General features: G+C 41.5%; 2 protein-coding genes across 2 annotated transcripts in view; both read left to right on the forward strand.

The window, feature by feature from the left end:
• The first annotated feature begins 1,178 nt into the window (after positions 1 to 1,178).
• Positions 1,179 to 6,665, forward strand: LOC105458949. Its single transcript, XM_011704586.1, has 4 exons — positions 1,179 to 1,323; positions 3,236 to 3,428; positions 4,120 to 4,436; positions 4,947 to 6,665. Exons 1-4 carry the CDS (start codon positions 1,315 to 1,317, stop codon positions 5,454 to 5,456), a joined length of 1,029 nt encoding a protein of 342 aa, XP_011702888.1. The 5' UTR covers positions 1,179 to 1,314; the 3' UTR covers positions 5,457 to 6,665.
• Positions 6,666 to 7,030: 365 nt separating this feature from the next.
• LOC105458950 (facilitated trehalose transporter Tret1-like) overlaps positions 7,031 to 10,298 on the forward strand; it is a 4,051-nt gene continuing 783 nt past the window's right edge. Inside the window, exons 1-5 of the mRNA XM_011704587.1 lie at positions 7,031 to 7,312; positions 7,903 to 8,164; positions 8,660 to 8,820; positions 9,320 to 9,595; positions 9,821 to 10,068. Coding sequence (XP_011702889.1) covers positions 7,228 to 7,312; positions 7,903 to 8,164; positions 8,660 to 8,820; positions 9,320 to 9,595; positions 9,821 to 10,068 — 1,032 coding nt within the window. The 5' untranslated portion in view covers positions 7,031 to 7,227. The remainder of the gene's footprint in view (positions 7,313 to 7,902; positions 8,165 to 8,659; positions 8,821 to 9,319; positions 9,596 to 9,820; positions 10,069 to 10,298) is intronic.

Genomic DNA, 10,298 nt, shown 5'->3' on the forward strand with positions numbered 1-10,298 from the left:
AATTAGATTTGAATATGATAATTCGATTTGAAGAGGGAACGACCTGCTTGTCACGGGAGAGATTTATCTCGGCTCCGTTTAAGTCTTGTTACATTGTGCAACGGCCGTATTTGCATTGGTATGTGCGAAACCTTTTTTTTTTCTCCGTCCGTCGTTTACCCTCCAATGTCATTATGCAGCTCGTAATAACACGCGCACGTTAGTTGTTTCGGTGCATTTACGGTGCAGCTTATTTCGATCGTTGCGTTGATGAATGGGTCGTAACTAGCAATAATGCAATTTAAGGGTAATGAAGATTACGCGTGTGAGAGATGAACCGCATTAATTATGCACACGTCTTTGATAACAAGTAACGAGGTATTATTAGCAATGATAACAAACTATTAAGCGGATTTAACTGCGTTATCAGCGGCAATCAGGCAGTCGTTTCAGCAAAACGTTAATCCTAAATAACGTTCGGAAAACCTGTTTAGGCGAGTAAATCGTCTCAAATGAGCGGACGCTATCAATATTAATACAGATAGGTAAAATTCATTTACGCAAAAGAATCTGCATACTATAATTTGGTTATGAAAAATAAAAAAATTCTTACAGGATAGCGGATGTTCGTAATATAAATTTAAAATTGATCTCGTACCGATCGTAAAATAATTTATATACACATCCACTCAAGTGATATCGACAGCCGACGAATAAAGTCCATTCGATACCCACTGCGAGGAGGAGATTTAAAATCCGGCCGGCGTAAATTACCTTTCATTGCGGCGCGGCGGCGCGGCGTCGCGCCGCGTTGTTACGCTCGCGCCTTTTGCGCGCACGCATCCTTATTACATGGGGCGCGTCGGGAAGCGCGCGTACATCCTCGGCCACGGACGCGGATCGGTGCCCGGGAATGCGTGCAAGATCGACGGCTCGTACTCGAGACCAATAAACGTTGATTTATCGGCGTGGAAATCGAGCGCGGGGTGATTTGCGACCGTGGGCAGCAAACGGGCACTCGGGGCGCTCCGTGAGCCGCCGCGCCGCTCGATCCCGTGCCCCGTAGGGCCCCGGCTGGGGCCCTACTAGGGCCCCGACCGTCGCGCGCGACGCGCCGGGTGGGGAACCACCGTAAGCGCGCGCGGGGCAGGTCCACGGGAATCCTATATAAGAGGATGCGACCGAGAGCTTGCACTCTCACACCCGTTAGCCGACTCTCACCGGGATTATCCTAGGCGAGCGAGAAAAAGAAAAGCCGCGATCGAGGGGCCCGGATCCGCTAGCCACGATCGGAGCGACGGTTCATCGGCGGCCTGATCCAAACCGAGGACGATCATGATATTCGTGAGTGAAATCCTCTCCTGGAATTTCGACAGTTTGAATTGCGCGCCGAACAACTTTCGCGCTCGTCAAATAATTTATAGATTTACGCGTTAGTGAATTAAGTGTAATTTAAAATAGCGATAATTTATATTTACCGTCCCCGTATCTCTCTCTCTCGCCAGAGTTTCACTTACTCTCGTGTCCCCTTTGACCAATTTGTAATTAATCCCGAGGTAGTTTCCAGCATCTTGCTCTTGTGGGCGGTCTCTAATTTAATCCCGTCGTCCACTTCGTGGTACAGGAATAAACTTTTAGCCTTTTACACCGTCTTTGACAAACGAGGACTGAGGTGAAACGAAAGTTTTTACAATTCAATTTACCGCGTATCCGCGGCATGTATAGTAAGAATTTTTCAAAGAGCAACAGAAACCCGACACATTTCCGTATCGATTTTACGAATCATTTTATCATCCGAGTGTATTTTGCGGCGGAATCCATATTAATATGGTAATAATCGCTTCTGCAGTACCATTTCAATGCGAGCAGCGGCCAACTCGCGGTATCTCGCGGTAATAACTATTGATTCGACCGAACCGCGATATAGTTGCGGTCGCTCACTGGCGGTTGAAGGCCTGGATTCGTCGCTCGCAATTTCGAGGAATGTGGTTTTGCTCTGCGGAAAAACATCATAACAAATGCAGTTCGATTGCGCCGGGAAGCCGTTCCGCGTAATCGAGCTTGAGTTTTCGCGATCGATGAGAGTTCATGCTGGTCGAGACAAGAGAGAAGGCGAGGGGAAGGGGTGGAGCAAATCTTTCCTCGTATCCGTGTAACCGTCACGGCTAATGTTACCGCGCGTGTCTCCCTAAATGGCAATATCTCGTGTAGAAAATTACGCCTGCCGCGTAATGACAGTCGCATCTTCGCACGCCCGCGTAGCTGATGCACCATCATTTTAATTAATAAACGTAGCTGCTGGCGGTGACGAGATGTGTTTAAGCATCGCTGTTTGTCTAGTAAAGGTTTTAATAAACTAATGTTGCGTGTTACAGTCTTAATTAAAGCTACACGGAGAGAATTTTTTTTTTATTTACCCTGCAAATCATGTTAATTATGGGACAATATAGTATTTAGGCAAATTTTACTGTGCACTACAATAAGATTTCGCAGTAAAATTTATTGTAGTGCACAGTAAAATTATTTACCTAAATACTATATTGTCTCACAATTAACATGATTTTCAGGGTAAATTTTAAAAGAAAATTCTCTCCGTGTACAGATTTTTTTTCTATTACACAATATATAATAATTAATTGATAATTTCTATCGAAATATAAATGTGAATTAAGTTACTCGATATATAAATACACGGAGAAAATTTCTTTTTAAAATTTACCCTGAAAATTTTGTTAATCGTGGGACAACATAGTATTTCGACAAATTTTACTGTACACTACAATAAATTTGTTATAGTACTTATATATTTAAAAAAATAGTGAAAATCATAGAAAATTCGTCGAAATACTGTGTTGTCCTATGATTAATATAATTTTCAGGGTAAATTTTAAAATAAAATTCTCTCCGCGTACCTTTAAATTAAGAGATGGTACATTTTTCTTTATCATAAATTTGAGATAATAAGTGAGATTGAATAAAATTAAGATGATTATCAACGAGACGATTTCATAAATAATCGTGTTTCACGGTGTGTACTTGTCGCTGATCAATATAAAAATTTACTATCTTTTAATGTCTTTAACGAATTTAATTTAACTGTCTTTCACGAATATTGATTAGCTTCACCAATGACAATTTTTCGCGGGCTTATCGTATTTTCGGCTAAAGTTGATGTCTGCTGATAATAATTTGTTAATACGCCGATAATAATTCGATAATGTTATAGTTATCGCTTGTCATATTCTTCTGTCTGCAGACAATTTTGTGCAGCCTCGTCATCGGACGATCCATCGCTTTGCCGCTCTCCAATGTTTGGCTGAGTCCGATACCGGCCCTTTCGCCATTAAGGCAGTACCACATACAAGACGGTTCGGGATCTTACCAGTACTCCTTCACCGGGCCGCATCACGCCAAAGCGGAAACTACCTTGAACGGCGTCACACAGGGTGGTGAGTTTTTTTCTCTTTAATTTCACACATTTCTTGGCGTTTTGATAAGAGAGCTCGTCATCGATAAAGACCAATCACGCGGAGCTCGAATGCTGTTATACGTAAACGTAAAGCGAAATTTTTGTCTCCAATGGACGACAATGCCTGTCACGATTCGTGATCTAATGCGCGTGCCGCAAGTGCATAAATGGAATGCATTCTTTTGAAATGTGTTACAAGAGGTGCATTACCGGCCTACGTTCGCGAGTGAATCTTTCGCTAATGCTCGCCGGCATGACGTAAGAAAGACGCCCATACGCCGCATATGCTAGTCCCTGCAAATTTCCTCGGATGACAATACGCGGTTGCGCGTTAGGGCTTCTCTCTCTCTCTCTCTCTCTCTCTCTCTCTCTCTCTCTCTCTCTTTCTCTCGATTGCAATGTGATGACTCACGATACGCGCACGACGCATAATGTAACGCGCGCGAAATTGTATGAATGTATACGTAATCACCGAAAGCAGGATCTATGTAATTAATGCTATTTTATTAATCAATAGCCACAATAATTACGGCGAATAACATATAGTCTAATAAACGTATGCAACAATTTATATTGTAAATACGTTCCTCCGCGCGAACAAGCGTCCCCCCCCCTTCTCCAGATAACATAATGTGTACCGTTATCGAGGAGTATATCGTTTGTGCCCTCAGGCTATTCCTACATTGACGCAAATGGAATTTTGCAAACGGTCTCGTATACGGCGGACGATAAGAACGGATTTAGAGTCAGCGCGAGCAATCTGCCGCAACCGCCCAGGGATGATCTGCCGCAAACTGTACAGGACACGCCGGAAGTGGCCGCGGCGAAGAGAAATCATCTCGAGGAGTTGCAGAAGTCGCATCAGGCCAATTGGCAGGATCAGAATCTTCTGTCGTACAAAATCCTGCCGTCGTACTTTAGCTTCGCCCAAATCCAGCCGGACGGCAACAGCAAAGCCGAGCTGAATTTAAAGGCGCAGGAAGTAGAGGTGTGTAAGTTGCGCGGACAGCTCAATCGAAGTTTGCCCGAACAAGAGGAATGAGATAAAAAGGAAAAATTACGTGTTTTCTTATATAATACGAAAAGTTTACAGCACCGCGATCGCTGTGGAATTTTTTTTGCTTAATAAGAGAAAGTTTCAATAAAAGTAATCCACAAAATATTTCTATCCTAAATATAAAATAAATCGATAAAATATTTCTATCGTAAATATAAAATAAATAATAAAATATATACATATATATAATTTTTTAATCTTATTTTTTAACAATACATTTTGTTCTACTAATCGCTAAAAATATAACTTGTAAATAATAGAATAGTTAAAAAAATATATGTATATATTGCTTACTTAATTTACATAAATTAATTTTGTATGCAAAATGACATTTAAAACAGCATTTCATAATTGACGTTGCAAATAAATTCATATCTATTCATTAAAATAACATTAAAATAAAATTCGAGTAATTTGTTTACTCGATTCTTCTTTTTTTAGGATGCCAACAATCCGTTCTTATTGCCAAGATCAGAGGCAGAGAGAATCAACGTTCCCAAGCCGGATCCGAGTCTCTCGAAGGTAACGCCCACGTCTTCGGGGCCCACCACCACCATCGTCTCGTCATTATCAACTCCGACGTCATTAAGGGAGAACACGCTTCTCAAGGATGACGACCGGACGTCTAATCAGAATGCCTTGCATCCGGGGAGGCTGATGCCGCTCGCGAATATCCAAAAACGATTAGCCCTACCCGCGCCCTACGTACTTCCGGTGCTGCCTTACAGATTCCTTCACAGCTCGCTGCATCATACCCAGGACTCTCTGGGCCAATACGATTACAGCTACACCGGGGACTCGAGCGCGAAAACCGAATCCAGGTCGCTCGACGGTACCACCAGGGGAGCATACAGTTACATCGATCCCAACGGGATTCTTCAGCAGGTGCATTACATCGCCGATCACAATGGATTCAGAGTCATGGCAACTAATCTGCCCGAAGCGAAGTGATAATCATGTCGGCGCCACAGAAAATGTCCCGTGGGGGCGTAGAAGCGTTCGTCTTCCAAGCGACATGTCATGTATCAAACATTAATTCTGTACACAATTTCCTTTCCTAAATTTCGGATTTGTCAGCGGATCTCAATCTCGCGGAAAAATAAAGAATAAAACATACCGTTGAGTCATTAGGAAAAATAAAGAATAAAATATATCGTTGAGTCATCTGCAGGCTTCCTGAACGAAATATGATTTTGTAACTTCCAATCAAGAAATTCATATTTCAATTGAGAGATAAAAAAAGCGAAAAGATAAAATAATAAACTCATATCGTGTATTTATTTAATGGCTCTTGATTGCTAAAGATAATTAATCGCAACAATCAAGAAGCACAAGAAGAAGATATAGCAGGAAAATTCCATTCAAATGTATCGTCTCGCGTAATAAGTATCGGTGTCGGGGATTTGAGGAAACATTACGCGAATGCTTCTCGAGTTTGTTCAACGATTGTTCCCGCGAAAACGCGGAAGAACGGACTTGATTCGTATTCGAGTATCTTCCTAACTTTATTATTATTTTTTTTTAATGTTAAGCTTATTTTGCGCGATCGCGATCGCGCGACCAGGAAAATTATTTCACGTTCCGTAAACATCCTCTTTTATTATCTTTATTATCTTATGATTGGAAGGCGTTAATGATGTCATGTTTTCAAGATTGTTAGTAGATTGCACTTTTATTGATTATAACATAAATACAGATGAAAAATGCAATCTCTACTGTTGTCGTTACCCTCCTTCTCTTCTTTAATCTCTCTCACCCTTCTGCGTAAAATAAATGAATGAAATAAATAACTGCAACATATTTGTACATGTATACTTGTGATTTAATGTGTGCAATATTTTCAAATATTTATTTTATTCAAAATGTAATTTTTTTTCTTGGGATAAAAAAGTTATTTTATTAGAAAAATTTTCACCACTAATAAATTTTAATGAATTTGATAGATTAGGCATTTCCATGTTTTCTCTTTAATATCTCGTATTTTCGAATTTCAAATTAACTATATTTATAAGGTATATTAATGGACTTTTAGACATGCGTGCAGAAATTACGTTTATATAGAGACACGATTCAGTCATGTTCCAGGGATGAATTAACGAAATATCAAGCTTCAGTATTTCTACCGAGAAAGGATTGAAAAATACACTCGAATTTGAGGAACAACCCTTGTGCGTTTTTTGTTCAACCGAAGCGCGTCGTGAAAGCGGAAGCGGGCGCGGCTGAATGCGACATTTGAAACGCCGTGTCCAAAGCGAGACATAAACGCAGTCTGAATAGCGACAGATGAACTTTATCCGCGCACAATTATGTGCGCTTGAGTCTGAGAGGCGCGTGATATATCGAGACGAGGAGAGATGTATTAATGTAGATAATGCGGCACGCAGATTATTTATGATGGTATAAAAACCTCGACTCTGGTCATTACGTCAGCGTCGGGGGTTACGCCGAATCGCCGATATCGGTACGGGCCGCTCTGATAAGAAGATCTCGCCGCGGAAGAGACGCGGCGAAACAGAATTAGGACGGACAGTCCGTATCAACCGACGGACTGCGTAACGACGCCTCTTTCTTCTCTGTGTTTGCGTTCAATGTCGCCCGAACCCTCGCGTCGGCGCGCGCGCGCGTGCGGAACACCGTCGGCGAGCGCCGTTTGTTTTTGCGAAGTGTTTTAGGTGCAGGCCAAAGTGATCGCAAGCGTGTGAATTTTTCCCGTGAATGCACAATGGCTTTAATTGCGCAGAGCGACGAGAGATCGTCGAGCGAGCGACCGGCGTCGAAATGCGCGCAATATGTGGGCGTGCTTGTGGGTGAGTTTCGTAGGTGGGAGCGCTTAATCCTCGCGCGAACTCGCGAGGATATCGAGATGCGGCTGCATTTGCACATGAATATTTAATAGACGCGAGAGAATTGATAAAAAAAAAAAAACAATCTGGCGAATCCAGGGCGCGTGTGCTTAGGGGACAGATAGATTTTTAACGGCCATAAAATTGTGTAAATCCGCCTTTATCCTCACCGTAGCCTCTTTGATGAGAGGTTCGAAGCGACTTTGCGGGGAAAAAAAAGCTCGATTCATCACGCGCGATTGCCGCATTAATTCTTCGCGTCGGTTAATTCAATCGAAAGTTCGTCTCACGATAGTTAAAAAACTCTCTCTCGCGATAGACATCTCTTGACTCTGTAATTTAACTTCGCGTTACCGTCGTCGCGCTGCCGCGCGCCCATGGGATGTCTCTAAGCGGGGGAACATCGAGGAGTAGCGCGACGAGAAAGAATTCTCGAGGCGGAACGTTATCGAAGATAAAATATTTCCCCGAGATAGACCAAATAGAATATTCCTCAGGAGAGAATTTCACGAGATGAAATGCGCCTGACATTTACTTTCTGTTACCGCTTATAGCGACACTCGCCGCGTTCTCGATCGGCACGTATTTGTCATGGACGTCGTCCGCCTTGCCACTTTACAACGCGAACGACACGCTGCCTGTCAGCGATCAGGAGGGCTCCTGGATTTCCTGCCTGGTACCCCTCGGCGCCATTCCGACCGCCATCCCGGCGGGAATGCTGGCGGATAGGTTTGGCCGGAAGAAGACGATTTGGGCGACGACCGTGCCCTTATTTTTCTGCTGGTACATTATCGGATTCGCGCGGAGTAAGATATGGTAAGAAGGTACATTTTAGATCTACGGCGTGGCTTTGGCATTTCATTCGCAATTTCGTATAGGATTATTTATGCCAATAACCATGTAGCTCCGTATTTGGAGCTATATTTCATCGAAAAGGATTTAAAAAATACAAAAGGATTGGAAAAGCTGCTTCATGTAAAAATAGTGACGTATCTTTTTCGCTATGTTATATATACAAAAGTCCTCAAAAATTTCATGTGTTACGTTAAAATGTAATAATAAAATAATATACATCAAAATCTTACTTTTAGCGGTTTTTATCGTTAATTTACGAGATATAATTAGCAGAAGAAATTAGTAATTCTAAACAATTAGTAAACGAAATCTTGCAGTCCTCGAAGTTCACCGTTCGTCGCGCGTACGTTTTATTCATCAATTTTCCTTGGCTGCGTTCCCAGTCAGCGATTTTATTGTACGGTTTTTTTACGATTTTTCTACTTACATTACGTAACCGAGTTTTTCCGTCAAAAGGATTTTCCTGGCTCGGTTTGTTGCGGGGGCAGCATGCGGCGCAGCATCCGTCGTTGTTCCCATGTTCGCTTCTGAGATTGCCGAGCAGAGCATTAGGGGCATGCTTGGCACCCTTTTTCAATTGCAGATTACCGCCGGAATTCTCTTCGCATATGCTACTGGTAAAAAAGCATTTCACTCTTTTATTAACACTGAATAATTTTATAGCATGTGCCATACCGTTGATTATCGTGCAACAAAACTTACGATTAAAATCGAGAAGTATTATACATTAATTAAGATCTCGAATGTATATTATTATATGATCTCATCACATCAACGGCTGATATAACTTGACTAAACTGATATAAAGTAATTAATGTTAATAAATAAAGAAGTTTCACAAAAATTTATTAATTAAACGTCTTCTTTTCCCAATTATAATTTTCAATATACGAACGTAGCTTTTCATTTGACATACAAACGTATATGCAACGTATGTATGCCAGATATCTACTTATAATGACAGAGGAAGATATCATTATAAAGGGCTTGACATTACTGCACACATGGTTTGATGGCGTTTGCAATGATAGATAAAATTCAAGTCGCGAGAGTTCTAGGGCACGTTCTGCGCAACAACTTTCCTGAAATGATAAGCGGTTACATTTACGTTTGCAGCTTTTACTGATAGCTTGCACGTCATCGCGATACTTTGTTCCATGGCGCCCGCCTTGCTTTTGATCTCCTTCCCGTTCATACCGGAATCACCGGCGTGGCTGGTCATGCAGGGTCGGAAGAACGAGGCGAATGACGTGCTAAAACACTTCAGGGGAGTTCACTATAGCACCGAGACGGAATTGGCCAGTCTCGAGCTTCAAGCCACGGAAATGCGACAGGCGAGGCCCAATATTTTGGAATTGAAAAATTATCGGAGAGCGATCTACATCACACTCGGTAAAATACATAACGTAATTATTAAATAGTTGAATTAAATCGATTATTAAATACTTTTATTACGATAATTAATTATTTTATTATTTTTAACGAATTTATCTGTATTTTTTATATATCACACACACACACACACACACACACACACACACACACACACACATGCGCGCGCGCATATTATGTCAAATTATATTAGCGCTTTAATTTGATATTTAATTATTTTTCCAGGTCTAATGTTTTTCCAACAACTCTCCGGCGTCAACTCGCTGATATTCTACGCGAAGAGGATCTTTGACGATGCGGGCTCAACTCTGAGCTCGTCCACATCGTCGGTGATCATCGGCGTCGTACAAGTGATTGCCACCTATTTTTCGACGATTATGATTGAGCGCGCCGGTAGAAAGCTATTATTGTTCATCAGCGCGTCAGTGATGGCCGTTTGCATGTTCACGTTGTCGGGGTATTTTCGTTTTCAGGTAAAAAATTTATTAATTAATCCAATATTAACCAAATTTTAATTGTGAATCTGTAATTCTCTAAATAATTGAAAAATATTAACATAACTCATTAATAATTATTAAACAGATGACAAAGGCAGTTAAGAGTCCCACGCAGTTCTTGGTGCGTATATATTCTTGGTTTATTCCAATATTCTTTACATTAAATCCTTCGCGAAGGATTTAATGTAAAGAATATTGGAATAAAC

The sequence above is a fragment of the Wasmannia auropunctata genome, unplaced genomic scaffold (assembly GCF_000956235.1).
Source record: "Wasmannia auropunctata unplaced genomic scaffold, wasmannia.A_1.0 LD334250.1, whole genome shotgun sequence".
In the NCBI taxonomy this organism is placed as follows: Eukaryota; Metazoa; Arthropoda; class Insecta; order Hymenoptera; family Formicidae; genus Wasmannia; species Wasmannia auropunctata.